The sequence below is a fragment of the Saimiri boliviensis genome, chromosome 14 (assembly GCF_048565385.1).
Source record: "Saimiri boliviensis isolate mSaiBol1 chromosome 14, mSaiBol1.pri, whole genome shotgun sequence".
NCBI lineage: Eukaryota > Metazoa > Chordata > Mammalia > Primates > Cebidae > Saimiri > Saimiri boliviensis.
This window is the reverse complement of record NC_133462.1, coordinates 36,204,880-36,229,682: the sequence shown is the minus strand read 5'-3', so window position 1 is coordinate 36,229,682 and position 24,803 is coordinate 36,204,880. Positions and strand designations below refer to the sequence as shown.

At 49.2% G+C, this 24,803-nt stretch overlaps 1 protein-coding gene and 1 pseudogene across 1 annotated transcript in view; one reads left to right on the top strand and one right to left on the bottom strand.

Moving 5' to 3' along the window:
* Positions 1-24,803, top strand: part of C14H19orf38 (chromosome 14 C19orf38 homolog) — a 43,573-nt gene that overhangs the window by 16,625 nt on the left and 2,145 nt on the right. Inside the window, exons 5-8 of the mRNA XM_074384624.1 lie at positions 8,519-8,608; positions 12,548-12,575; positions 14,358-14,401; positions 17,512-17,549. Of these exons, the coding sequence (XP_074240725.1) occupies positions 8,519-8,608; positions 12,548-12,575; positions 14,358-14,401; positions 17,512-17,549 (200 nt within the window). The remainder of the gene's footprint in view (positions 1-8,518; positions 8,609-12,547; positions 12,576-14,357; positions 14,402-17,511; positions 17,550-24,803) is intronic.
* On the bottom strand, positions 4,171-6,471 carry LOC120362815 (eukaryotic translation initiation factor 1 pseudogene; annotated as a pseudogene).

The window sequence follows — 24,803 nt, the reverse complement described above, 5'->3', positions numbered from 1 at the left end:
CGTCTTTCCTTTTCCATATTCTCAGCCAGCCCAAAAGTGGATGTGTTGTTTCACTGAGCTGAAGTCAGTTCACAAGGCTGACTTCAGGTATGGCTAGATCCAGGTGCTAAAAGCTGTCAAGAACCATTTGCCTCATCTCCACTCCACATTCTTCTCTGTCTTATTGTCAATCAGTCCGTCTCCGTCCTGGTAGCAAAATCGGTGCTGTGATTCTTCCCATTTTGTAGATAAGGAAACTGAGGCACAGGAGGTACACCTTGTATACAGGTAAAAGGTAGCCATTCTGGAATGCCATTGCCTTCCAAAAACCACGAATTGCACCTCCGTGATACACATTACTTCCACTCTTGGCTACATACTTTTGTTGTTGTTGTTGTTGTTTTTAATGAGACAAGGTTGTCCAGACTAGTGGGCAGTGACACAAACATGGCTCACTGCATCCTCAAATTCCTGGCCTCAATCGATCCTCCCACCTCAGCCTCCTGAGTAGCAGGGACTGTAGGTGTGCATCAACATGCCCAGGTGATTTTAAAAATTATTTTAGAGATGAGGATTTCAAGATGTTGACCAGGGCCAGACATGGTGGCTTATGCTTATAACCCCAGCACTTTGGAAGGCCGAGGTAGGTGGATCACCTGAGGTCAGGAGTTTGAGACCAGCCTGGCCAACATGGTAAAACCCCATCTCTACTAAAAATACAAGAATTAGCCAGGCGTGGTGGCATGCATGTGTAATCCCAGCTACTGGGTAGGCTGAGGCAGGAGGATCATTTCAACCCGGGAGGCAAAGGTTACAGTGAGCCAAGATGGTGCCTCTCCACTCCAGCCTGGGCAATAGAGCAAGACTCTTATCTTAAAGAAAAAGGCTGGGCATGGTGGCTCACGCCTGTAATCCCAGCACTTTGGGAGACTGAGGCAGGCAGATCACGAGGTCAAGAGATCGAGACCATCCTGGCCAACATGGTGAAACCCCGTCTCTACTAAAAAAAATTAAAAATTAGCTGGACACACACCTGTATTCCCAGCTACTTGGGAGGCTGAGGCAGGAGAATTGCTTTAACTGGGGAGGCAGAGGTTGCATTGAGCCACGATCATGCCACTGCACTCCAGCCTGGCACCTGGTGACAACACAAGACTCTGTCTCAAAAAAAAAAAAAAAAAAAAAAAAAAGATGTTGCCCAGGTTAGTCTTAAACTCACCCTCAAGTGATCCTCCCACCTTGGCCTCCAGAGTAGCTAGGATTACAGATTCGAGCCACCATGCCCAGCACCAGCCACATAAGATATTTGAGCAATTACTGTGCACCAGGCACTGTCCTTGGGCCTGCCTTCCTGCAGCTGACATTCCAGGTGGATGAGGACAGATGATAAACGTGAAATCCAATATATATTCAACCTGTCAGCAGGGCACCAGCTAAAATCCACCTGGGTGAGGATGTCATTTGAAGTAGAGTAGGGCAACTGGCCCCGTGTTGTAATGGTGAGCACTCTGGACTCTGAAGTAGAATAGAGCAATCAGGGAAGCCCTCTCTGAGGAGGTGGCATTTGAGCAAAGAACTGAAGGATGAGTAGGAGCCAACCACGTGGATATCCAGGGCGCCCGCTGCAGAGGATACAGGCTGTGCAAAGTTCCTGAGGCTGGAGCTTCCGTGGTGTGTCTGAGGAGCCCAGTATGGCTGTAGATGGCGAACAAGGGGGAAAATGGGGAGAGGCAGGCCAGGGAGGCCACCGGGAGGATCGAGGGGGGCTTGTGGACCACAGCAAGGTTTAGCTTTTCATCCGAGTGAGATGGGGGCCTTGGCAGGGCTGAAGTCCTCTTCTGGTCTTTAAGTGAGGAGGCTGGGCATGGGTTACGGGTCAAGAATTAGAAGGGAGGAGCCCTCAGTGGCCTTCTGTGTCACCATCAGTCACAGCTTTCCTGGCCAGGTGTACAGTGGCTCACACCTGTAAGCCCAGGACTTTGGGAGGCTGAGGAGGGAGGATTGCTTGAGCCAAGGAGTTCAAGATTAGCCTAGGCAACATAGTGAGACCCTGTCTCCAAGAAAGAAAAAGAATTACTAGCCGGGCGCGGTGGCTCAAGCCTGTAATCCCAGCACTTTGGGAGGCCGAGGCGGGTGGATCACGAGGTCGAGAGATCGAGACCATCCTGGTCAACATGGTGAAACCCCGTCTCTACTAAAAATACAAAAAAAATTAGCTGGGCATGGTGGCTCGTGCCTGTAATCCCAGCTACTCAGGAGGCTGAGGCAGGAGAATTGCCTGAACTCAGGAGGCGGAGGTTGCGGTGAGCCGAGATCGTGCCATTGCACTCCAGCCTGGGTAACAAGAGCGAAACTCCGACTCAAAAAAAAAAAAAAAAAAAAAAAAAAAAAAAAAAAAAGAATTACTTATCTTATTTTATTTTATTTTATTTTACTTTATTTTATTTAGAGATGGAGTCTCGCTCTGTTTCCTAGGCTGGAGTGCAATGGCATGATCTCAGCTCATGTAACCTCTGCCCACTGGATTCAAGAAATTCTCCCCTCTCAGCTTCCCAAGTCACTGGGATTACAGGCCTACACTGCCATGCCTGGCTAATTTTGTATTTTTGGTACAGATGGGGTTTCAGCATGTTGGTCAGGCTGGTCTCAAACTCTTGACCTCAAGTGATCCACCTGTCTTGGCCTCCCAAAGTGCTGGAATTACAGGTGTGAGCCACAGCAACTGGCCCGTTTTAATTTTTTTTAGAAGAGGATCTTGCTCTGTTGACCAGGCTAGAGTGCAGTGGTGCAGTCACAGCTCACTGCAGCCTCCACTTCCTGGGTTCTGTCAGTCCTCCCCTCTCAGCCTCTCTAATAGCTGGGGCTGCAGCCATGCACAACCATGCCTGGCTAATATTTCTGTTTTTTATAAAGACAGAGTCTCACTATGTTGTCTAGGTTGGTCTAGAACTCGGCTCAAGTGATCCTGCCATTCAGCTTCCCAGAGTACTGGAATTACAGGCATGAACCACCGCACCTGGCTCTCCAACAATAATTTTTTTTCTTTCTTTTTTTTTTTTTTTTTTTTTTTTTAAGACGGAGTTTCGCTCTTGTTACCCAGGCTGGAGTGCAATGGCGCGATCTCGGCTCACCGCAACCTCCGCCTCCTGGGTTCAGGCAATTCTCCTGCCTCAGCCTCCTGAGTAGCTGGGATTACAGGCACGCACCACCATGCCCAGCTATTTTTTTTTGTATTTTTAGTAGAGACGGGGTTTCACCATGTTGACCAGGATGGTCTCAATCTCTTGACCTCATGATCCACCCGCCTCGGCCTCCCAAAGTGTTGGGATTACAGGCGTGAGCTACCACGCCCGGCCCCCAATTTTTTTTTTTTTTTTTTTTTTTTTTGAGACTGAATCTTGCTCTGTTGTTCAGGATGGAGTGCAGTGGTTCGATCTTGGCTTACTGCAGTCTCCACCTCCAGGGTTCAAGTGATTCTCCTGCCTCAGCCTCCCGAGTAGCTGGGATTACAGGTGTATGCCACCATGCCCAGCTAATTTTTGTATTTTAGTAGAGATGGGTTTTCACCATGTTGGCCAGGCTGGTCTGAAACTCCTGACCTCAGGTGATCTGCTCACCTTAGCCTCCCAAACTACTGGAATTACAGGCATGAGCTACTGTGCCTGGCTCCTCCACATTTTTTTTTTTTTTTTTGAGACGGAGTTTCGCTCTTGTTACCCAGGCTGGAGTGCAATGGCGCGATCTCGGCTCACCACAACCTCCGCCTCCTGGGTTCAGGCAATTCTCCTGCCTCAGCCTCCTGAGTAGCTGGGATTACAGGCACGTGCCACCATGCCCAGCTAATTTTTTGTATTTTTAGTAGAGACGGGGTTTTACCATGTTGACCAGGATGGTCTTGATCTCTCGACCTCATGATCCACCCGCCTCAGCCTCCCAAAGTATTGGGATTACAGGTATGAGCCACCGTGCCTGGCCCCACATTTTTTTTGTTAATTAGCAGGGTTTGGTGGCATGTGCCAGTAGGCTGAGGCAGGAGGAGCACTTAAGCCGGGGAGGTAGAGGATATAGTGAGCCGTGATCGCACCACTGCACTCCAGCCTGGGTGACAGAACAAGACCCTGTTTGTAAAAAAAAAATTTTTTTTTGGAGTGCAGTGGCACAATCTTGGCTCACCGCAGCCTCCACCTCTGAGGCTTAAAGGATTTTCCTGCCTCAGCCTCCCGAGTAGCTGAGACTACAGGTACAGGCCACCATGCTTGGCTAATTTTTTTTTTTTTATGGCTCTTTTCAGTTTATTGCATGAAGGAGTTACACTAGTCCAAGTTAAAAGCGGACCCCAAATGGTTACATCATACAAGCTATGAGGTTTTTAAACTTGTGACAAGGGACAGAAGGGAAATTCTACTCATTGCAAGGAAATCCTCACTCAAGGTTCAGTGAGCCACAAGCACTTAAAACCCATGAACCTTCATCTGATCGTCCTTAGCCAGTCCAATCTCTACGAGGAACTGGCATATGTTCTTGAGTTGGTCACCCTGTAGCTGAATTACTTCTCCATGTTCTGGATGCTCAATTATAGTACCATTGCAGGCAAACTTCTTAAACGCCTTCACTAGTTTCTTTTTATCATAATCATCAGCGATCACTTGAACAGAGTAAGGGTCTTCCTGCCGTTTCTCTGTTGACTTCTTATATGGATATACTCCTCAGTGCCAGTGGGAAGCAGGTCATCACCCTTATCTGCATCAGCAAAGGGGTCGAAAGAATGGAGGTTCTGCATGGTGGACAATACGATACGATTCCTTTTCCTTGGTGGAAACGGCCTGCGGAAGGCAGCGGTGGCGGCGGGAGAAGGCGGGCAGGGGGGATGGAACGTCAGGAAGCAAGGGGGCTCGAGGTTGAGAGATGGAGACCATCCTGGTCAACATGGTGAAACCCCGTCTCTACTAAAGATACAAAAAATTAGCTGGGCATGGTGGCACGTGCCTGTAATCCCAGCTTCTCAGGAGGCTGAGGCAGGAGAATTGCCTGAGCCCAGGAGGCGGAGGTTGCGGTGAGCCGAGATCGCGCCATTGCACTCCAGCCTGGGTAACAAGAGCGAAACTCCGTCTCAAAAAAAATAATAATTAAAAAAAAAAAAAAAAAAACTTATTCTTAAAGTCATAAAAAGGTTAAAAGCAGGAACTGGTTGCTGGTAGGGGGTTACTCGGTCTAGCAGCAACGCATAGTTTTAGGCCCAAAACGATATTGTGGTTGATATTAGAAACTGATCATTCATCTTTCAGTTCCTATATTTCTGGATAGCTCGACTGCCTCCAGTAGGAAACTGTGTTTGGGATCAAACTCACCATATAGTGAGACTCACGCCTTTTAGGGGTCTCACACAGGAGTGTTCCCCACAATGATCCACCTGCTTTAGCCTCCCAGAGTGCTAGGATTATGGGTGTAAACCACCATGCTCAGCCCCTAATTTTTGTATTTTTAGTAGAGATGGGGTTTCACCATGTTTGCCAGGCTGGTCTTGAACTCCGGACCTCAAGTGATCCGCCCACCTTGGCTTCCAGGTAGCTTACAGATAGCTTCCATGGTAGCTTACAGGCGTGAGCTACCGTGCCTGGCCAAAAAAAAAAAAAAATTTTTTAAAAGAACTTTCTCAGGCCGGGTGTAGTGCCTCATGCCTGTAATCCCAGCACTTTGGGAGACTGAGGCAGGCAGATCACAAGGTCAGGAGATCAAGACCATCCTGGCTAACATAGTGAAGTGAAACCCTGTCTCTAAAAAAAATAAATATAAAATAAAAAGAACTTTCTCACTGCAATGAAGAATCGGGCCAGGCACAGTGGCTCATGCCTGTAATCCCAACACTTTGAGAGGCTGAGGCAGGTTGATCACGACGAGGTCAAGAGATCAAGACCGTCCTCGCCAACAGGGTGAAACCTCATCTCTACTAAAAATACAAAAAGCAGCTGGGTGCATGGTTCATACCTGTAGTCCCAGCTACTCAGGAGGTTGAGGCAGGAGAATTGCTTCCACCCAGGAAGTAGAGGTTGCAGTGAGCCAAGATCGCATCACTGCACTCCGGCATGGCAACAGAGCGAGACTCTATCTCAAAAAAAAAAAAAAAAAAAAAAAAGTATCTTGTTGCCAGCCAGGGCCTACGTGAGGTGATGACAGAGCAGTTCTCTGTCCTTCCATGCTGCTGGCTCCTCCATCAAAGGCCCCTTCTCTCACCTTGGCCTTGTGCTCTTGGAGTGGGAGCTGACGACACCCCTTCTGCCCCAGAGGAATCAGTGAACAAGGCCTGACATTGTGAGAATACCAAGCGCCTGTCTTCTTCCCGCTCCGGGCTTAGCTCTTGGCCTCCCCTGGGGTCAGGATAACTCCTCTCTCTCCAGGAAGGTGAAGCCAAGTCCTTTGCCGAGAAGGTGACTCTGGAACTGCCACTCCGATGCCTGTGTGGCTGGTTTCTGGGTGGATCTCAGGGTCTATCATTGGGCTAGGGGTGGATGTCATCTGACCACTGGCACCCGGACTGCAAGTAATGAAAAACCTGACTCAAACTGGCTCTACTAACAAGAGGGGGTTTGTCGGTTCACTGAGCTGAAGTCAGTTTACATGGCTGACCAGATATGGCTGGATGTAGGTGATGAAAAATGACAGAAAGCATTTGTCCTCTCAGCTACTCTTTTTTTCCTTATTCTGAGGTAGTTTCTCCCCTACATGGTGGGAAGATTGTGCCCTGCAGCTTCAGATATATATTCTCTCTCTCTCTCTTTTTTTTTTTTTTTTTTTTGGAAACAGATGCCGGGCGCGGTGGCTCACACCTGTAATCCCAGCACTTTGGGAGGCCGAGGCCGGTGGATCACGAGGTCAAGAGATCGAGACCATCCTGGTCAACATGGTGAAACCTCGTCTCTACTAAAAATACAAAAATTAGCTGGGCATGGTGGCGCATGCCTGTAGTCCCAGCTACTCGGGAGGCTGAGGCAGGAGAATTGCCTGAACCTAGGAGGCGGAGGTTGTGGTGAGCCGAGATCGCGCCATTGCACTCCAGCCTGGGTAACAAGAGCGAAACTCCGTCTCAAAAAAAAAAAAAAGAAAGAAACAGAGTTTGGGACGGAAGGCAGAAAACCACACTGCCATGCGTGTACCTATGCAACAATCTTGCATGTTCTTCACATGTACCCCAAAACCTAAAATGCAATTTAAAAAAAAAAGAAACAGAGTTTGACTCTGTCGCCCATACTGCAGTGCAGTGGAGCGATCTCGGCTCACTGCAACCTCTGCCTCCTGGGTTCAAGAGATTCTCCTGCCTCAGCCTCCTGAGCAGCTGGGACTACAGGCGTGTGCCACCATGCCCGGCTAAATTTTTTTTTTTTTTTTTTTTTTTGAGACAGAGTTTTTGCTCTTTTTACCCAGGCTGGAGTGCAATGGCACGATCTCGGCTCACCGCAACCTCTGACTCCTGGGTTCAGGCAATTCTCCTGCAGGCACACGCCACCATGCCCAGCTAATTTTTTGTATTTTTAGTAGAGACGGGGTTTCACCATGTTGACCGGGATGGTCTCGATCTCTTCACTTCGTGATCCACCCGCCTCGGCCTCCCAAAGTGCTGGGATTACAGGCTTGAGCCACCGCGCCCAGCCTAATTTTTTGTATTTTTAGTAGAGACGGGGTTTCACCGTGTTAGCCAGGATGGTCTCTATCTCCTGACCTTGTGATCTGCCTGCCTCGGCCTCCCAAAGTGCTGGGGTTACAGGCATGACCCACTGAGTCCCACCAATTATTTTTATATATATATATATATATATATTTTGAGACGGAGTTTCCCTCTTGTTACCCAGGCTGGAGTGCAATGGCGCGATCTCGGCTCACCGCAACCTCCGCCTTCTGGGTTCAGGCAATTCTCCTGCCTCAGCCTCCTGAGTAGCTGGGATTACAAGCACGCACCACCATGCCCAGCTAATGTTTTGTATTTTTAGTAGAGACGGGGTTTCACCATGTTGACCAGGATGGTCTCGATCTCTTGACCTCGTGATCCACCTGCCTCGGCCTCCCAAAGTGCTGAGATTACAGGCTTGATCCACCGCGCCCAGCCTATTATTTATATTTTTAATAGAGATGGATTTCCTTGTATTGGCTAGGCTGGTCTTGAGCTCCTGCTCTCAAGTGATACCCTCTCTACCAAGCCTCCCAAAGTGTTGGGATAACAGGCATGAATCATCACACCTGACCTAAGGTATCTATCCTAGGAATGCAATGCTAGCCTGAGGAGTAAACCTCTTTTCCCAGTGGTCCTGCCAAAGTCCCAGAGTTAGCTCTCATTGGCTCCACTGGGGTTACATGCTCATCCTGACCCAATCACAATAGCCAGGAGGAGGGGATATACTGATTGGCCAGACACAAAGTTTGCTAAATCTCCTGGGTCCAACTGCATTCATGTTCCTTGTTGGCGGTTAGGGGGTAAGGGCTAGCTACGCAAAGGTAACCTGGAGAGACAACACTGACCTCCCTACTCTCTTTTCTGATTTTTCTCCAGTGCCTACATGGATCTTGGCACTCTCCCTGAGCCTGGCTGGTGCCCTCCTCCTCTCTGGGCTGGTGGCTGTTGCCCTCATGGTCAGAAAAGGTAACAGCATGCAAAGAAAGCATAGCACGGCCTGGGCCGGGTGGGGTGGTTCATGCCTGTATCCCCAGCACTGTGGGAGGCTGAGGCGGGTGGATCACCTGAGGTCGGAAGTTTGAGACCAGCCTGACCAACATGAAGAAACCCCATCTCTACTAAAAATACAAAATTAGCCAGGCATGGTAGCAGGTGCCTGTAATCCCAGCTACTCGGGAAGCTGAGGCAGAAGAATCACTTGAACCCGGGAGGTGGAGGTTGCAGTGAGCCGAGATCTCTATTGCACTCTAGCCTCGGCAACAAGAGTAAAAATTTCGTCTAAAAAAACCCACACACACACGGCATACCAGTTGCCAGGTTGCAATTTCTGAAACGTGAAAATGTGCTTACATTCATACACTTACACTATTTTGTTTTCAGGTTCAATAATTTGTCCATCACACCTATTTTAAAATTATTTATTCATTTATTATTTTTGAGATGAAGTCTCGCTCTGTCACACAGGCTGGAGTGCGGTCACACGATCTCGGCTCACTGCACCCTCTGCCTTCAAGGTTCAGGCAGTTCTCCTGCCTCAGCTTCCCGAGTAGCTGGGATTACTGGCATGTGCCACCATGCCTGGCTAATTTTTGTATTTTTAGTTGAGATGGGGTTTCGCCATGTTGACCAGGCTGGTCTCGAACTCCTGACCTCAGATGATTCACCAGCCTCGGCTTCCCAAAGTGCTGGGAATACAGGTATGAGCCACAGTGTCTGGCCTTAAAATTTTTTATGTGGAGAGGGCCGGGCGCGGTGGCTCAAGCCTGTAATCCCAGCACTTTGGGAGGCCGAGGCGGGTGGATCATGAGGTCAAGAGATCGAGACCATCCTGGTCAACATGTGAAACCCCATCTCTACTAAAAATACAAAAAAACTAGCTGGGCGTGGTGGCGCGTGCCTGTAATCCCAGCTACTCAGGAGGCTGAGGCAGGAGAATTGCCTGAACCCAGGAGGCGGAGGTTGCGATGAGCCGAGATCGCGCCATTGCACTCCAGCCTGGGTAACAAGAGCGAAACTCCGTCTCAAAAAAAAAAAAAAAAAAAAAATTTTTTATGTGGAGACTCACTCTGTCACCCAAGCTGAAGTGCAATGGCAGGATCATTGGTCACTGCATCCTTGAACTCCTGGGCTCAAGCAGTTCTCCTGCCTCAGCCTCCCAAGTAGCTGGGACCACAGGTGCATGCCACCACACCCAGCTAATTATTTATTTATTTATTTTATTTTTTTACAGACAGGGTCTTGCTATATAACCCAGGCTGGGAAACTCCTGGGCTCAAGCAATCCTCCCACCTCAGCCTCCTGAAGGTGCTGGGACCACAGGTGTACACCACCACATCTAGCTAATTTTTATTTATTTATTTATTTTTGAGACGTAGTTTCACTCTTGTTACCCGGGCTGGAGTGCAATGGTGCAATCTCGGCTCACCGCAACCTCCACCTCCTGAGTTCAGGCAATTCTCCTGCCTCAGCCTCCTGAGTAGCTGGGATTACAGGCACGCGCCACCATGCCCAGCTAATTTTTAGTATTTTTAGTAGAGACGGGGTTTCACCATGTTGACCAGGCTGGTCTCGATCTCTCAACCTCGTGATCCACCCGCCTCGGCCTCCCAAAGTGCTGGGATTACAGGCTTGAGCCACCACGCCTGGCTTTTTCTTTCTTTTTTAAGATGGGGTTTCACCATGTTAAAAAGGCTGGTCTTGGGCTGGGCGCGGTGGCTCAAGCCTGTAATCCCAGCACTTTGGGAGACCGAGGCGGGTGGATCACGAGGTCGAGAGATGGAGACCAGCCTGGTCAACATGGTGAAACCCCGTCTCTACTAAAAATACCAAAAATTAGCTGGGCATGGTGGCACGTGCCTGTAATCCCAGCTACTCAGGAGGCTGAGGCAGGAGAATTGCCTGAGCCCAGGAGGCGGAGGTTGCGGTGAGCCGAGATCGCGCCATTGCACTCCAGCCTGGGTAAGGAGAGCGAAACTCCGTCTCAAAAAAAAAAAGCTGGTCTTGAACTCCTGACCTCAAGTGATCAGCCCACCTTGGCCTCCAAAATGCTTGGATTACAGGTGTGAGCCACCACGCCCTACCCTAGCTAATTTTTAAAAAATATTTTTCAGGAGCCGGGCATGGTGGCTCAAGCCTGTAATCCCAGCACTTTGGGAGGCCGAGGCGGGTGGATCACGAGGTCGAGAGATCGAGACCATCCTGGTCAACATGGTGAAACCCTGTCTCTACTAAAAATACAAAAAAAAATTAGCTGGGCATGGTGGCAGGTGCCTGTAATCCCAGCTATTCAGGAGGCTGAGGCAGGAGAATTGCTTGAACCCAGGAGGCCGAGGTTGCAGTGAGCCGAGATTGCGCCATTGCACTCCAGCCTGGGTAACAAGAGTGAAACTCCGTCTCAAAAAAAAAAAAAAAAAAATTTTTTTTTCATTGAGATAGGGTCTTCCTATGTTGCCCAGGCTAGTCTTGAACTCCTGGGCTCAAGTGATCCTCCTGCCTCAGCCTCCTAAAATGCTGGGATTACAGGCATGTGCCACCATGCCCAGCCAAACTATATATATGTATGTGTGTATATATACACACATACATATATATATACACATATATACACACATATATACATATATATATATATATATATATATATATTTTTTTTTTTTTTTTGAGACAGTGTCTTGCTCTGTGTCACCCAGGCTGAAGTACAGTGGGGCGAGGGGCGATCTTGGCTCACTGCAACTGCAACCGCAACCTCCCAGGTTCAAGCAATTCTCCTTTCTCAGCTTCCTGAGTAGCTGGGATTACAGGCACATGTCACCACACCTGGCTAATTTTTGTATTTTTAGTAGAGACAGGGTTTCACTATGTTGGCCAGGCTGGTCTCGAATTCCTGACGTCATGATCTAACCTGCCTCCACCTCCCAAAGTGCTGAGATTACAGATGTGAGCCACCAAACCTGGCCTGAAATTAGTATTTTTAAAGAAAACCAATTTTACATGCTTGCTCCTTGTTTGATGTTTTTACTGACACCTATTACTCTTGTAATTGAAAAATAAATTTTTATTTTTATTTTTTTACTTATATAACAAACCTGCACATGTAAAAAATATATTTTAATTTGCAGTACCTTTGAAAAAAATAAATAAAAATAAAAATAAATGTTTGCAGTAGTTCTTGTGTTGGGTACAAATTTGCCTGAGGATAGGCAAATCTAGGTTGCAGATGAATGGAGTGGGGTGGCTTTATAAATCTGAGGCCTTGCCCTGCGCTGTGGCTCACACCTGTAATCCAAGCGCTTTGAGAGGATGAGGCAGGCAGATCATGAGGTCAGGAGTTCCAGACCAGCCTGGCCAACATGGTGAAACCCCATCTCTACTAAAAATACAAAAATTAGCTGAGTGTTGTGGTGCACACCTACAGTCCCAGGTATTTGGGAGGCTGAGGCAGAAGAATCGCTTGAACCTGAGAGGTGGAGGTTGCAGTGGCAGACTGAGACTCTATCTCAAAAAAAAAAAAAAAAAGAGAAAAAAAGAAAGACATCTGAGGCCTTCCAGGCCAGGTGTGGTGGCTCACGCCTGTAATCCCAGCACTTTGGGAGGCTGAGGCCGGTGGATCACTTGAGGTCAGGACTGCAAGACCAGTCTGGCCAACATGGCAAAACGCTGTCTCCGGTAAAAATAGAAAAATTTGCCAGGTGTTATGGTTTGCGTTTATAATCCCAGCTACTTGGGAGGCTGAGTCAGGGGAATCACTTAAATCCAGGGGCAGAGGTTGCAGTGAGCCAAGATCTTGCCTCTGCACTCCAGCCTGGGTGACAGAGTGAGACTGTCTCAAAAAAACAAAAAACCCAGACATTGCCAGATGCAATTAGGACCAAAATCTAACACATGTGCTTTTCTTTTTTGTTCCAGTTAAACTCAAAAATGTACAGAAGAAAAGGTGAGACCATCCCTGGAGACCTTCTGAGTGTGGTTTGGGGACAGAAGGACACTTCCCTGGCAGAGTGGGCACTCCACGCCCCCCTTAAACAGCACCTCCTGGTGGCCATGCTGCATAATGGGAACAGGTGCCATGTGTTAAGTGCCTATTGTGTGCTGGAGGACTGTGCTAGGACTCTCTGAAGCTGGACCTCCTTATCCTCACAGCAACCCTGGAAACAGGCACTATGAATAGCCCCATTTTACAGATGAGAGGACTGAGGCTCAGTATTTGGTCACAGAGTGAGCAGTTTGCCCAGGGAGAGGCCCTTCCCCACACCCCTTTACCTCCAGCTGCCAGAAAATGGTCATAGTCACTCCTGATACCCACAGTCAATTTCTGATGAATGTCCCTGGGGTTGTGCAGTGCCCAATGACACTGTAGGCAGTGGCCCAGGTTCCTGGGTGCCAGGATGTCCTAACTGGCCCCGGCCTCAGTTTCTCTCCTCTGAGAGTGCGTTCTCTCTTCTTCACCCTGCTGCCTGGTGGTGAAGACCAGCTCTGGGGATTGAACCATCTTTACCTGGCTGTGGGCCGCCTACTCAAGATAATTTTTATTGTTGTTATTATTTTTATACAGAGTCTTGGTCTGTCACCCAGGCTGGAGTGCAGTGGTGCGATCTTGGCTCACTGAAACCTCTGCCTCCCAGGTTCAAGTGATTCTTCTGCCTCAGCTTCCTGAGTAGCCGGGATTACAGGTGCCTTCCACTGTGCTCGGCTAATTTTTCTTTTCTTTTTTTTTTTTTTTTTGGAGACAGAGTCTCGCTGTGTCACCAGGCTGGAATGTAATGGTGCCATCTCAGCTCACTGCAGCCTCCACCTCCCAGGTTCAAGCCTGGAGCCCCTGGGAGATGGAGAATTCAAGATGGAGAATCCTACTGGGCCCAGATTCTCCTGCCTCAGCCTCCTGAGTAGCTGGGACTGCAGGCACACGCCACCACACCCAGCTAGTTTTTTTGTATTTTTTAGTAGAGATGGGGTTTCACCATGTTGGCCAGGATGGGCTTGATCTCTCAACCTCGTGATCTGCCTGCCTCAGCCTCCCAAGGTGCTAGGATTACAGGCATGAGCCACCACGCCTGGCTAATTTTTCTATTTTTATTAAAGATAGGGTTTCACCATCTTGGACAGGCTGGTCTTGAACTCCTGACCTTATGATCCACCCACCTCGGCCTCCCAAAGTGCTAGGATTACAGGCGTGAGCCACCACGCTCAGCAACAATTTTTTTTTTTTAGACGGAATCTCGCTCTGTTGCCCAGGCTGGAGTACAGTGTCACTATCTCGGCTTACTGCAACCTCCGCCTCCTGGGTTCAAGCAATTCTCCTGCCTCAGCCTCCTGAGTAGCTGGGACTACAGGCATGTGGCACCACACCTGAGTAATTTTTGTATTTTTAATAGAGACAGGGTTTCACCATGTTGTCCAGGCTGGTCTTGAACTCCTGACCTCAAGTGACCCACCCACCTCAGCCTCCCAAAGTGCTGGGATTACAGGCATGAGCCACTTCGAGGGATCCAAGAGAATTTTCTTGTTTTTTTCTTTCCCTGGCCAAGGGGTGGTCCCACAGTGTGGCAGCTCCAGATACCAGGATGTCACTGCTTTCCCTGGGGAAGACCCATGGGTCAGTAGGTAGGGAGCAAAGGTGATGTTTTAGGTGTAGTCTGGGGCCAGGAATTTCCCAATCAAGCCCCTGACTCTAGGGGCAGCCCTGGCCTCTGTCACTTTCTCCTGAATTCCTTTGCAGAGATGGAGAATCCTGCTGGGCCCAGATGAACTTCGACACCACAGGTGTGTACCTCCACACTCTTGACCCTGGTGGGGACAGGATTACACCGTCAAATGCCATCAGGCCTCATCACATGCCAATCAAACTTCTTCTGTGACTGCTTGTTCCCTTGAGGGTCAGAACAAACCCTCACCACCTCTTCTCTTGGGTTCTCACCTTCTCTCCTTTGACTTAACCTAAAGGTCACCTCCTCTGGGAAGCCTTCCCTGACTCCCTAGACAGGGTCTGTGGCTACGCTTACATGACCCTAGGACCCACCATTCTTCCTACCCTTTGACAGAAATTAGGCTGACTTAGTGGCTCACACCCATAATCCTGGTAGTTTGGGAGGCCAAGGTGGGAGGATCGCTGGAGCCCAGGAGTTTGAGACAAGCTTGGGCAACATGGCATGATGGAAGTCCTGTCTCTACAAAAAATTCTTAAACGTTAGCCAGGTGTAGTGGCGCAAGCCTGTAATTGTAATACCAGCTACTCTGTGAGACCCTGTCTTAACAAAAAGAAGAAAGAAACAGAAATCAAACAGAATTAAGTGATCATTGGGTGCTTGTATGTTTGATGCTCATTTCCTCTGCTGGATGGCCAGCTCCATGGGGGAAAGGACCATGTTTATATCGGGGACTCCTGGGCTGTCTATCTTGGGGCCTCCTGGGCCCCACTTACCTTCCAGAACACATCATTCTGCCAGCTTCCCCAAGGGGGAGAAAGGCAGCCAGTCTGTCATGTAGGATGCTCTCTTGAAGGCACCCCAAGCAGAGAAACGTATTCTCTGTATTTTATTCCTGGTCCAACATACTGAGCACTTCCTATGTGCTAAGATCTGGGAGGGTCCTGTCATAACTAAGGCCGATGTGCTCTCTGCTCACAAGCCCATTTTCCAATGGGAAACACCCCATGGTGACACCAGACTGTGTCTGGTCCCCAGAGGAAGTCATGCTTTTTTTTTTTTGAGACGGAGTTTCGCTTTTGTTACCCAGGCTGGAGTGCAATGGTGTGATCTCGGCTCACCACAACCTCCGCCTCCTGGGTTCAGGCAATTCTCCTTCCTCGGCCTCCTGAGTAGCTGGGATTACAGGCACGTGCCACCATGCCTAGCTAATGTTTTGTATTTTTAGTAGAGATGGGGTTTCACCATGTTGACCAGGATGGTCTCGATCTCTTGACCTCATGATCCACCCGCCTCGGCCTCCCAAAGTGTTGGGATTACAGGCGTGAGCCACCGCGCCTGGCCTTTTTTTTTGGTGGGGGGGAGGCCGTAGGGGATCAAGTCTGGTTCTGTTGCCAAGGCTGGAGTGCAATGGCGCGATCTCAGCTCACTGCAACCTTCCATTCCCGGGTTCAAGCGATTCTCCTGCCCCAGCCTCCCAAGTAGCTGGGATTACAGGCACACGCCACCATGCCCAGCTAATTTTTTGCACCTTTAGTAGAGACGGGGTTTCACCATGTTGACCAGGATGGTCTCGATCTCTCAACCTCGTGATCCACCCGCCTCGGCCTCCCAAAGTGCTGGGATTACAGGCTTGAGCCACCGCGCCCAGCTATTTATTTATTTTTTGAGACGGAGTCTTTCTCTGTCACCCAGAGAGGAGTGCAGTGGTGCAAACCTAGTTGACTGCAGCCTTGACCTCCTAGGAACAAGTGATCCTCCCCTCTCAGCCTCCCGAGTAGCTGGGACCACAGGCACACACCACCACACTCAGCTAATTTTAAATTTTTTTTTTTTTTTTTTAGGCCGGGCGCGGTGGCTCAAGCCTGTAATCCCAGCACTTTGGGAGGCCGAGGCGGGTGGATCACGAGGTCAAGAGATCGAGACCATCCTGGTCAACATAGTGAAACCCTGTCTCTACTAAAAATACAAAAAATTAGCTGGGCATGGTGGCGCGTGCCTGTAATCCCAGCTACTCAGGAGGCTGAGGCAGAAGAATTGCCTGAACCCAGGAGGCGGAGGTTGTGGTGAGCCGAGATCGTGCCATTGCACTCCAGCCTGGGTAACAAGAGCAAAACTCCGTCTCAAAAAAAAAAAAAATTTTTTTTTTTTTTGTAGAGACAAAAAATTATGTTGTAGTCCTCCCTCCTTGGCCTTCCAAAGCATTGGGATTACAGGCATGAGCCACCTGGCCTGTCTAGAAGTGATGATTAAGCAGAGACCTACAAGAATGGGCGATGGAGTCCTGGTGTGGTGGCTCACACCTGTAATCCCAACACTTTGGGAGGCTGAGGTAGGCAGATCTCTTGAGACCAGCAGTTTGAGACCAGCCTGGTCAACATGATGAAACCCTGTCTCTACTAAAAATAAAAAAATTAGCTTGTTGTGATAGCTTATGCCTGTAATCTCAGCTATTGGGATGCCAAGGCAGGAGAATCACTTGAACCCGGGAGGCGGAGGTTGCAGTGAGCTGACATTGCGCTATTGCACTCCAGCCTGGGCGACAGTGGGAGACTCCTTCTCAGAAACAAGAAAAAAACTGGGTGATGGAGCAATTGGAGGAGCTCGGGGTAGGGAGGAGGTGGAGGAGCTGCCAGGTGCTTCTTCTGGAAGACCTGAGTTGAGATAAGACACCCATTTTCCCAAGGCCGTGAGAGATCCGCTTAGGAAGGCTTTGTGTAGAAGAACGTGGTTCAGTTTGGTTTTGATGTTTTTTGAGGCATAGTTTCACTCTTGTTGCCCAGGCTGGAGTGCAAAGGTGCAATCTCAGCTCACCACAACCTCTGCCTCCTGGGTTCAAGTGATTCTTCTGCCTCAGCCTGCCTCCCTAGTAGCTGGGACTAAAGGCATGTGCCACCGTGCCCAGCTAATTTTGTATTTTTAGTAGAGATGGGGTTTTTCCATGTTGGTCATGCTGGTCTCAAACTCCCAACCTCGGGTGATCTACCCACCTTGGCCTCCCAGAGTGCTGGGATTACAGGCATGAGTCACCACACCTGGCTGGCATGGTGTAGTTTGTAGCTGTGAACAGTTCACCATACAGAATGGGTTGGAAGGGTGCAAGAGAGGATGCTGGGAGATGAACCCCAATTGCTTCCCTGTGGGCTGGGGGGAGGCATGGGGTCAGCAGGGAGCAGGGAAGTTACAACTGGTCTCCAGTCCTGGGTTTTCTTTCTCTTTCTGTTTCAGACATGTCCTTCGATAACTCCCTGTTTACCGTCTCCCCGGTGAGTGGTTCTTTTTCTTGGAAGCAGTTTTCTGCTGACCATCCTACCTGGAGGATGGGACGGGCTCAGGGGGCACCCGGGAGGCTAAGTTGACCTGCCATTTCTGAGTTGGGGGGTGCTGGGAAAAGCCCAGAATCACTGAACAGGATCTCATTAGTGAACCAAGAGTTAGCTCTCAAAAATCCCCAGGGGTGTGGGCATTGAAGGTGGCAACCTTGTTGGGCTGTCATGTGGCCGCAGGCAGGCCCCTCCGGGTTATGTCCTGGCCTGGCCCATGCTGCCTTTGGTCTCAGTTGTGACAGCCCCTCAGAATGGTGAGAGAAGATTCAGGGTGACCTGGTAGCCTCTCTGAGGTTATTCATGGAGCCTCGTGGCAATCCAGTGCATGGTATGGTTGGTCCCCTCTAGGTATAAAGAAAAGCCTGAAGTTTCAGGGCACAGTGGCTCATGCCTGTAGTCCTAACACTTTGGGAGGCCAAGGCAGGAAGATCACGAGTTAAGGAGTTCTAGACCAGCCCAGCCAACATGGTGAAACCCCGTCTCTACTGAAAATACAAAGCTTAGCTGGTCATGGTGGTGCACACCTGTAATCCTAGCTGCTTAGGAAGCCGAGGCAGGAAAATTGCTTGAACCTCCAGGAGGCGGAGGTTGCAGTGAGTAAGCAGAGATCACGCTGCTACACTCCAGCCTGAGTGACAGAGTGAGGCTGTGTCTCAGAAAAATAAATAAATAAAGCCGGGCGCGGTGGCTCAAGCCTGTAATCCCAGCACTTTGGGAGGCCGAGGCGGGTGGATCACGAGGTCGAGAGATCGAGACCATCCTGGTCAACATGGTGAAACCCCGTCTCTACTAAAAAATACAAAAAATTAGCTGGGCATGGTGGCACGTGCCTGTAATCCCAGCTACTCAGGAGGCTGAGGCAGGAGAATTGCCTGAACCCAGGAGGCGGAGGTTGCGGTGAGCCGAGATCGCGCCATTGCACTCCAGCCTGGGTAACAAGAGCGAAACTCCGCCTCAAAAAAAATAAATAAATAAAAATAAAAAATAAAAAATAAAAAATAAAAAAATAAAAATAAATAAATAAATACAAATTTAAAACTACAAATGCCTAGGCTACCCCAAAATGCAGCTGTGCAGAGTCCCATGGACCTAGGTTTAAATCCAGCCCTGACACTATGTGACATTGGGAAACAATACCCCTCAAAAGCAGAGAGGGGGATTTTTTTTTCTTTAATTTTAAAGATGGGGTTTCACCCTGATGGCCAGGCTGGTCTTGAACTCCTGACATCAGGTGATCCACCCACCTCAGCCTCCCAGAGTGCTAGGATTACAGGTGTAAGCCACCGTGCCCGGCTTTTTTTCCTTTTTTTGAGACAGACTCTCGCTCTGTCACCTAGGCTGGAGTGCAGTGGAGTGATCTTGACTCACACAACCTCCACCTCCCAGTTTCAAGCAATTCTCATGCCTCAGCCTCCTGGGTAGCCAGGATTACAGGCGCATGCCACCACACCCAGTTGATTTTTTTAATTTTTAGTAGAGACGGGGTTTCACCATGTTGGTTAAACTGGTCTCGAACTTTTGACTTCATATGATCCACCCACGTCAGCCTCCCAAAGTGCTGGGATTACAGGCATGAGCCACCACGCTGGCTGGCTGTGGAAGCTGTTTTATACAGGAGATCAGGAAAGTCTGAGATAGATGACAAGCAGCAGGTGGGGAAGATTTGGGATGTTTGAGCCAGGCTGAGGACACATTTTTGGCACAGCGTAGTAAGCTGGGATGGAGTGAGGAGTCCAAGGGGACCCGTAGAGAACTTTGACTTTCCCCCTTTGGAGCTGGAAGCCAGGGAGCGTTCGCAGGATAGGAGGGAGGAGACCGGATTCAGGTGCACACAGGCGCCCTCTGGTGGCTTCTACAGGGAGGACAGATTTGGGGAAAGGGGATTGAGGAAGGCAGGAGCCTGGAGACCGAGGAGCAGGTTTCTGTGAGGGGCCAAGCGTGCACCGAGGGGTTGGCGGTTTAGTACATGGAGTTCGAAGAAGCGATCAGATGCAGCTTAGGGTAGATACAGGGGATAGAAAACGCACGGCTGGTTTTTGATTGATGAGTGGGCCAAGGGAGTAGAGGGAGGCCAAGGTGGGCGAGGCTTGGAAGGTCAGCAGGGCGGAGTCAGTCACTGCAGCCTGTGGTGCCTGGAAGCAGACGGAGAGGGGAGACTGCAGTTCCGGAGAGAGGTCAGTTCTAGAGATAGGCTAGGAGTGCCTGGGATACAGATGGTGAGAAGGAAGGGGGCTTGGCACAGGCCTGTGCAGCCGTCTGAGGTCTCCTCCGCTTCCAGAATAAATCCTGAGGCCATAAAAACCCGGCAGGCAGGGCACGATCTAAACCTTTCCATAAGAATCCTGCCGGGCGCGGTGGCTCAAGCCTGTAATCCCAGCACTTTGGGAGGCCGAGGCGGGTGGATCACGAGGTCGAGAGATCGAGAACATCCTGGTCAACATGGTGAAACCCCGTCTCTACTAAAAATACAAAACATTAGCTGGGCATGGTGGCACGTGCCTGTAATCCCAGCTACTCAGGAGGCTGAGGCAGGAGAATTGCCTGAACCGGGAGGCGGAGGTTGCGGTGAGCCGAGATCGCGCCATTGCACTCCAGCCTGGGTAACAAGTGCGAAAACTCCGTCTCAAAAAAAAAAAAGAATCCACACCGCTCAGAACACCAGCCTGGTGATGCCCCCTTTGCACTTTTTGAGGCAGTTTGTTTTTATTTTTTTGTTTTTTGTTTGTTTATTTGAGATGGAGTATTTCTGTATCACCCAGGCTGGAGTGCAATGGTGTGATCTCATCTCAGTGCAACCTCTGCCTCCCGTGTTCAAGCGATTCTTCTGCCTCAGCTTCCCGAGTAGCTGGGATTACAGACGCCTGCCACCACATCAGGCTAATTGATGTATTTTTAGTAGAGATGGGGTTTCACCATGCTGGCCAGGCTGGTCCCGAACTCCCAACCTCAGGTGATCCGCCCACCTCAGCCTCCCAAAGTGCTGGGATTTCAGGAATGAGGCACTGTGCCAAGCCTTTTGTTTTTCTTTCTTTCTCTTTCTTTTCTTTCTTTTTATTTCTTTCCTTTCTCTCTCTCTCTCTCTCTCTCTCTCTCTCTCTCTCTTTCTCTCTCTCTCTCTTTCTCTTTCTTTCTTTTCTTAAATTAAGGGCCAGGTGTGGTGGCTTTTGCCTGTAATCCCAGCACTTTAAGAGGCCAAGGTGGGAGGATTGCTTGAGCCTGGGAGGTAGAGTCTGTAGTGAGCTATAATTGCATCACTGCAATCCAGCCTGGGTGACAGAGAAAGACTGTCTCAAACAAAAAATAACAATATGAAAAATATTCCCGTGTCAAAATATACAATAAAGTTTTCTTACTGAGCCACCCTTCATCCACTGGAATTTCTTTCTACAGACATACAGGCAACCACTGTTTGCAGCTGCACGTGGCAAATACACACTGAGGTGGATCTATACCTTCACCCACCACACCCATCAGTTTTTTTTGTTTTGTTTTGTTTTGTTTTGTTTTTTTGTTTTTGAGACATAGTCTTGCTCTGTCTCCCAGGCTGGAGGGCAGTGGCACCATCATACCTCGCTGCAGCCTTAATCACCTGAACTCGAGAGATCCTCCAGCCTCAGCCTCCTGAGTAGCCGGGACCACAGGCATGCACCACCATGCCTGGCTAATCTTTATTTGTTTTTAAATTTAATTTTATTTATTATTATTATTATTTATTTATTTATTTATTTATTTTGAGACGGAGTTTCACTCTTGTTACCCAGGCTGGATTGCAATGGCGTGATCTCGGCTCACCGCAACCTCTACCTCCTGGGTTCAGGCAATTCTCCTGCCTCAGCTTCCTGAGTAGCTGGGATTACAGGCACGCACCACCATGCCCAGCTAATTTTTTGTATTTTTAGTAGAGACGGGGTTTCACCATGTTGACCAGGATGGTCTCGATCTCTTGACCTCGTGATCCACCCGCCTCGGCCTCCCGAAGTGCTGGGATTACAGGCTTGAGCCACTGCGCCCGGGCTTATTATTATTATTATTTTTATTTTTATTTTTTGAGACAGAGTCTTGCTCTGTCACCCAGGCTGGAGTACAAATGACACCTTCTCAGTTCACTGCAATTTCCACCTCTCAGGTTCAAGCCATTCTCCGGCTAATGTCAAACTCCTGACCTCAGGTGATCCTCCCGCCTTAGCCTCCCAAAGTGCTGGGATTACAGCACGAGCCTCCTCACCTGGCCTTTTTTTCTTTTTTTTTTTTTTTCTTTTTTTTTTTTTGAGACGGAGTTTCGCTCTTGTTACCCAGGCTGGAGTGCAATGGCACAATCTCGGCTCACCGCAACCTCCGCCTCCTGGGCTCAGGCAATTCTCCTGCCTCAGCCTCCTGAGTAGCTGGGATTACAGGCATGCGCCACCACGCCCAGCTAGTGTTTTGTATTTTTAGTAGAGACGGGGTTTCACCGTGTTGACCAGGATGGTCTCGATCTCTCGACCTCGTGATCCACCCGCCTCGGCCTCCCAAAGTGCTGGGATTACAGGCTTGAGCCACCGCGCTCGGCCTTGTTTGTTTTTTGAGACAGAGTTTTGCTCTTGTTGACCAGGCTGGAGTGCAGTGGCACGATCTCTGCTCACTGGAACCTCCACCTCCTGCGTTCAAGTGATTCTAGTGCCTCAGCTTTCCAAGTAGCTGCGATTACAGGCGTCTGCCACCCTGCCCTGCTAATTTTTTATTTAGTAGAGATGGGGTTTCACTAGTTTGCAACACCAGGCTGGTCTCGAACTCCTGACCTCAGGTGATCCACCTGCCTTAGCCTCCCAAAGTGCGGGGATTACAGGCATGAGCCACTGCACCCAGTTCTATTTATTAATTTTTTGAGACAGAATTTCCTCCTTTCACCCAGGCTGGAGTAAAGGATGGCATGATCTCTGCTCACTGCAACTTCCGCCCCCAGGGTTCAAGCGATTCTCCTACCTCAGCCTCCCAAGTAGCTGGGATAATAGGTGCCTGCCACCATGCCTGGCTATTTTTTTTTTTTTTTGTATTTTTAGTATAGACGGGGTTCACCATATTGGTCAGCCTGGTCTCAAACTCCTGATCTCAATCCACCCACCCTAGTTTTCCAAAGTGCTGTGATTACAGGTATAAGCCACCACACTGGGCCTCTCTTTTTTCCCTTTTTTTTTTTTTAAGTTTTTCTTCTTTTGTTTGCATGTCACATGACATCTCTTTTTTCAAAGACACATTTTACTCTGTTGCCCAGGCTGGAGTGCAGTGGTACGACCTTGGCTTGGTGCAACCTCTGCCTCCTGGGTTCAAGCATTTCTCATGCTTCAGGCTCCCGAGTAGCTGGGATCACAGGCACATGCCACCATGATGCCTGATGCCCAGCTAATTTTCTTTTTTTTTTTCTTTTTTCTTTTTTTTTTTTTTGAGACGGAGTTTCGCTCTTGTTACCCAGGCTGGAGTGCAATGGCACGATCTCGGCTCACCGCAACCTCCGCCTCCTGGGTTCAGGCAATTCTCCTGCCTCAGCCTCCTGAGTAGCTGGGATTATAGGCACGCGCCACCATGCCCAGCTAATTTTTTGTATTTTTAGTAGAGACGGGGTTTCACCATGTTGACCAGGTTGGTCTTGATCTCTCGACCTTGTGATCCACCCGCCTCAGCCTCCCAAAGTGCTGGGATTACAGGCTTGAGCCACCGCGCCCGGCCAATTTTCTTTTATTATTTTTTTTTCTGGAGACGGAGTATCACAGTTGTCACTCAGGCTGGAGTGCAGTGGCACAATCTTGACTCTGTAGCCTCCACCTCCCGGTTGAAGCAATTCTCTCCTCTGAGCCTTCCAAGTAGCTGGGATTATAGGCATCTGACACACCTGGCTAAGTTTTGTATTTTTAGTAGATAACGGGTTTCACCATTTTGACCTGGCTGGTTTTGAACTCCTGAACTTATGCCATCCACCTGCTTTGGCCTTCAAAAATATCGGGATTATAGGCGTGAGCCACTACACCTAGCCTAATTTTTGTATTTTTTAAAGTAGAGACGGGGTTTCACCAACTTGGCAAGGCTGGTCTCAAACTCCTGACCTCAAGTGATCTGCCTGCTTCGGCCTCCAAGAGTGCTGGGGTTACAGGCGTGAACCACTGCTCCCCGCCCAGAAATTTATCATCCTCCCAAACTTCTCCCTTTAAAATACCCATTCCCCATTCTCCCTCCCCCAGCCCCTGGGACCCACCATTCTCCTGTCTCTGTGGATTTGCCTATGCTGGATATCTCATAGAAATGAGATCATAGGCTGGGCACAGTGGCTCATGCCTGTAATCCCAGCACTCTGGGAGGCTCAGGTGGGTGGATCACTTGAAATCAGGAGTTGGAGGCCAGCCTGGCTGACATGGTAAAACCCCATCTCTGCTAAAAATACAAAAATTAGCTTGGCATGATGGTGGGTGCCTGTAATCCCTGATATTCAGGAGGCTGAGGCACAAGAATCGCTTAAAGCCAGGAGCGTGGAGGTTGCGGTGAGCCAGGATTCTGCCACTGCATTCCAGCCTGGGCAATAGTAAGACTCAGTCTCAAAAAAAAAAAAAAAAAAAAAGGCCAGGCGCAGTGGCTCACACCTGTTAACCCAACACTTAACAGTTTGGGAGGCCAAAGCGGGCAGATCACCCCAGGTCAGGAGTTCAAGACCAGCCTGACCAACATGGAGAAACCCCATCTCTACTAAAAATACAAAATTAGCTGGGTGTGGTGGTGCACGCCTATAATCCCAGCTACTCAGGAGGCTGAGGCATGAGAATTACTTGAACCCAGGAAGTGGAGGTTGCAGTGAGCCGAGATTGCACCATTGCATTCCAGCCTGGGCAACAAGAGCGAAACTCTGTCTCAAAAAACATAACAGAAAGAAAGAGAGAGGAGACAGAAAGAGAGAGAAAGAAAGGAGATTACACGATATTTTTCCTTTTGTAACTGGCCTGTTTCACTGAGCTTGATGTCCTCAAGGTTCACCCATGGAATAGCCTGTGTCAGAACGTCCTTACTTTTTAAGGCTGAATCATAGTCTGTGGTATGAATCCACCGAGTTTGTTGATGCATTCATCTGTTGATGGACACTTGGGTTGTCTCCACCTTTTGGCTGTTGTGCAAAACCCTGCCGCGGCCATGGGTATGCAAATTTGTTTTGGAGTCTCTGTTTTCACTTCTAGT